Source organism: Nannobrachium achirus, assembly GCF_963921795.1.
Source record: "Nannobrachium achirus genome assembly, chromosome: 19".
Classification (NCBI taxonomy): Eukaryota; Metazoa; Chordata; class Actinopteri; order Myctophiformes; family Myctophidae; genus Nannobrachium; species Nannobrachium achirus.
This window is the reverse complement of record NC_137826.1, coordinates 34,335,747-34,338,151: the sequence shown is the minus strand read 5'-3', so window position 1 is coordinate 34,338,151 and position 2,405 is coordinate 34,335,747. Positions and strand designations below refer to the sequence as shown.

The window sequence follows — 2,405 nt, the reverse complement described above, 5'->3', positions numbered from 1 at the left end:
CTGACAGTTTCTTTATTTTGTATACCTTTTGCATTTGGCCAGTTTGGTTCCATCGATTGGGATGAAGGCACGTAGCAAATGCCTCTCATCCACCTGCAATAAAACAACCACATGTATCTGTCAATTCACATCAGTTGTATGGCATCAACATCATAGAGACAGACATATATAGACAGATGTAGACAGGCAAATCTAATAATGAATTGTTAGATACATAAATGAGTGACAGATAGATTGACGATGGAAAAATGCATTTAGGTTCTTCTCATGTACAGTAAAGATTTGGAAAAATGGAAGCAATCATCAATACATTTACACATGACTACTGTGCATATTATGCAGGATTTTAACACTTGAGATTGTGTCAAAACCACAGCACTTGTTCTATGACGATGTGACAACAAATTTGTTCTGACTGGACAGACTATTAAAACAAACTACGTCTGTGAGAGAACCACAACATAAATGCTGTACTATTAGACAAATCCCTTGCTAGTCACTCTATATAATTTAGTGTGTCATGTCTGGACTATTAGGCTGTACTGTAACATCGTGTTTGTCCTATATGATGATGAACACATCACACTACGTTTCAAAGCATTCGCTGGCCAAAGATTGTTGTTCATACATCCTGCCTCTCTGATTACTGTAACATCGTGACAGTCCTTTATTATGTCCATGTCCCACAATGCTCATGAATGTGCCTTTTAATATACTGTATAATATGCACACAACACCAAAACATTGTCATCACATGACCCAGACAGACCAAAAGGATGGAGCGAGGTAGGGCATGTGTCCTGGTAGAGACTGGTGATCTACTGCACAAAACTCTCTAGTGTTGTGTGTATTCTCATACTCATGTGGAGTAACTGGACTCGTGGGCCTTGTTTTGGTGAATTACACGGACGCAGCAGCAAAGTACAGTCAACAGTTGCATATCATGTTTTGTAATACGTACTATAAATGCACACATACTGTACATTCACACATTCAATCCATGCACATATACCACAACAATTTCAGACCGACAGACAGCCACACAGACAGATACCTCAGGTATTGAGAAGTTCTGAGCAGCAGCCTTGCTGGTGTAGTTGACTGGCAGACTGCAGTGATGACCCGGCATGCCGGCTGTGAAGTTGTTGAGCAGGTTCTGGCTGGCCATGAGCAGACCTGGAATACTGATCAGGCACACATGGATCCACTGGAAGCGGCCGAACCCCCCTATCTAAGAGGATAGGACAGGACTTATAGATTTTTGATGTATATATTTTTGACTTATATATCTGGCTTTGTCTGTATGTATGTCCGTCCCGCAAAGCTGGGCATTGGCCAAGCTTCGCAGGACGTTTAATGAAATTAACTCATAAAAGGCACTGCTCACTTCACACTGGGTGTGATTTTTTACTAAACATAGATAGACAGACATCAGGCAAACAGACAGACAGACAGACAGACAGACAGACAGACAGACAGACAGACAGACAGACAGACAGACAGAAAGATAGATAGATAGAGGATAGATAGATAGATAGATAGATGTCCCCATCTCTCCAGCTCTTTTTGATCCAATCAGGATAGAGAACTCATACTCAGGAAACAGGATAAACGTAACGATAATCCTAATGGGTTCTCTGTCCTGACTGGATGAAACTGGCATCCCACCTGAAAATGTATATTCTGTTTAGGCTACTAGAAGATGAAGAGACTGCTGTTACTGAACAAACACTTCATAGCAATGATTGCTATCGGAATGTAGATATTTAACTTGTTAGCAAAAAGCTTTTTCCCGCCTTTCTTTTGTTCCTCAAAATAAATAACAGCAACTTTAATACATCTATAATTCTGTATAGCCATGTTGTGTTGTGTGTACTACCCTATAGGGGTCAAGGTTTGGGTGTGTAGTGTACAGAGAGAAGCTGTATTCTAGTGTCATCTTATATTAGAATATGCAACTAATTAGATATTTAAACTAGCATTGATAGACAGGTAGATCTACTTACCTCCTCCAGAAGTTCCGCGAAACCCATCTCTGTGGCCTCCTCGTTTCTTACCAAAAATGTCTCTTGAATAGGTTTTAATCCAAAATGAGACCTCTTGGATGGCAAGAAAACAAAATACCCTAGAAATATCTTTCCATCTTTTGGCAAACTTCAGTGTTTTTCTTTTTGAATGTGAATTTGTAATATTTTTTTATTTTATTCTATTAGTAGGACTATTTCTATTAAAAGTTTTAACTGCAAATCCAATCCGCATTGCAAGAACTAAATAATTAATTTTCAACAAACAAAAAAAAATAGACCGGATAATGCCGGATAGGCCTATAATGTCTGTCCAAGTTCCTAATGTTGGATGAATAAACTAGGCCACTGCAGACTAATAATCTGAGCCTGAAAGTAGGA

The 2,405-nt window shown here is 39.1% G+C and overlaps 1 protein-coding gene across 1 annotated transcript in view; it reads right to left on the bottom strand.

The window, feature by feature from the left end:
- Positions 1-2,033, bottom strand: part of LOC308304789 (uncharacterized protein) — a gene marked incomplete at both ends in the record, with an annotated part of 25,273 nt that extends 23,240 nt beyond the window's left edge. The window contains 3 exons of the mRNA XM_080749419.1: positions 26-93; positions 1,055-1,231; positions 2,007-2,033. Coding sequence (XP_080605545.1) covers positions 26-93; positions 1,055-1,231; positions 2,007-2,033 — 272 coding nt within the window. The remainder of the gene's footprint in view (positions 1-25; positions 94-1,054; positions 1,232-2,006) is intronic.
- Positions 2,034-2,405: the final 372 nt, after the last annotated feature.